The 1,517-nt window shown below is 37.4% G+C and overlaps 1 protein-coding gene across 1 annotated transcript in view; it reads left to right on the top strand.

The window, feature by feature from the left end:
* The window catches only part of STXBP3 (syntaxin binding protein 3), a 19,070-nt gene extending 17,777 nt beyond the window's left edge, over positions 1-1,293 (top strand). Inside the window, exon 18 of the mRNA XM_010009510.1 lies at positions 1,091-1,293. Coding sequence (XP_010007812.1) covers positions 1,091-1,182 — 92 coding nt within the window. The 3' untranslated portion in view covers positions 1,183-1,293. The remainder of the gene's footprint in view (positions 1-1,090) is intronic.
* Positions 1,294-1,517: the final 224 nt, after the last annotated feature.

Genomic DNA, 1,517 nt, shown 5'->3' with positions numbered 1-1,517 from the left:
GTGTGTTTTTTTTTTTGTGTTTTTTTTTTTTTTTTTTTTGTTGTTGTTGTTGTTGTTTGGTTGGTTTGCTGATTTCATCAGTGGTAGCTGAGGTAGGTTTAATGCTGGTCCTAGTTCTGAGCTGCAATCAGAAGACCAGGACAACAGGAATGTAGTTTAGCAAGATTGTTTCTTCACCTGACACTTGTTTACAAACCCACAGTGAGTTTAGGTCACTCTTGCTGTAGTATCTGGCACTAATTTTCCACAGCACCATCCTCACTTCTGCTTAGAGGTTATTCTTGCAGTTTTGTTAGTAATCCTGGTCTTTGAGGGAAGGTACTACCTACCAAATTTCCATTTAGTTTACTGCAAGATGAAGTCTTCCTGTGTTCCTGATTCAGAACTCAAGGATTAGTAGCCCATTTAGACTATTAAAACTAAAGGTTCAAGACAGCCCTGATCTTAAAGAGTTAAAGAGTTCCCTTTATAACTCTAGGGTGACTCTTCATGGCAAAAGTTACAATGACTCTGTATGACAACAAGAGAGTAGTTGTGCACTCTTGAAGAATTATAAGGGTTTTCTTTTCTGCTCCAGACTTGGAATTTGTTGCAAACTTTTCAAGGTGATGTTAGTCAGTAAGAGCCAATTTTCTGTAACTGCTATTTCTGTGGAAAAATACTGTTTGAGACCTTCTTTAGTCCAGATAGTTTCTTGAATCTAGGTTGAAAGCTTGTTGTTACCTCCCCCTTTAACAGAATGAGCACATTACTTGCAGGCTGGAATAAATGTGTACAGCAGAAGTGGCCCAAGGCTTAGCCTGTGTTTCAAACCAGGCAGAGCAGGGACTTGAAACTTGTATCCAAAGTAAGAAACCAAGTCTGGATGTCTCAGTGTGTGGAAAAGGGACACCATCTACTTAATGTTGACACTTACAATGACACTTTATATGATAACACCTGAAAACACTTTGAGCTGTTATTTAGTTTTCCAGGTACATTAAAAAAACACCAGCATGTCCCCAGTTTATTTATTTATTTATTTATAAAGGGAATGTCCGAAATTCTGACTTGCAGACTGATACAGTTAATAATTCTCTTCTTTTGTCAGGTTCTACTCATATTTTGACACCTAAAAGACTACTGGATGAAGTCAAGAGCCTTGGTAAACACAAGGATATGGTCTGCATTAAGGATGAATAGAAGTGGTGATGTTAATGATGCATTAGGAAAAGACAAATAGTATGTACATATTATTACGGAACTGAGTTTTCTTAATACCGTACCAGGACACTACATGATTCTGACTAATGGAATGTCACTTTGTAATTTAAATTTGCTGCTTTTTTGCGCAGGGAATAGAAGGCAGAGGGAAAAATCAGCATGTGTGTCTTAGGTTGTATTTTGTATAGACAGTGTTACACTGTAAGTGGTTTTTCAGAAGGGCATGTTCATTCCTAAGAAACGATGCTAGATGTTATTGTGATTATGTCTAGACCAGAATTGTCTGAGAACTGTGAAACCTTTCTGTGATAGAG

The sequence above is a fragment of the Nestor notabilis genome, unplaced genomic scaffold, assembly GCF_000696875.1.
Source record: "Nestor notabilis isolate BGI_N333 unplaced genomic scaffold, ASM69687v1 scaffold14472, whole genome shotgun sequence".
NCBI classification, from domain to species: Eukaryota; Metazoa; Chordata; class Aves; order Psittaciformes; family Psittacidae; genus Nestor; species Nestor notabilis.
The sequence above is the reverse complement of the archived record's forward strand: the minus strand, read 5'-3'. Positions and strand labels throughout refer to the sequence as shown.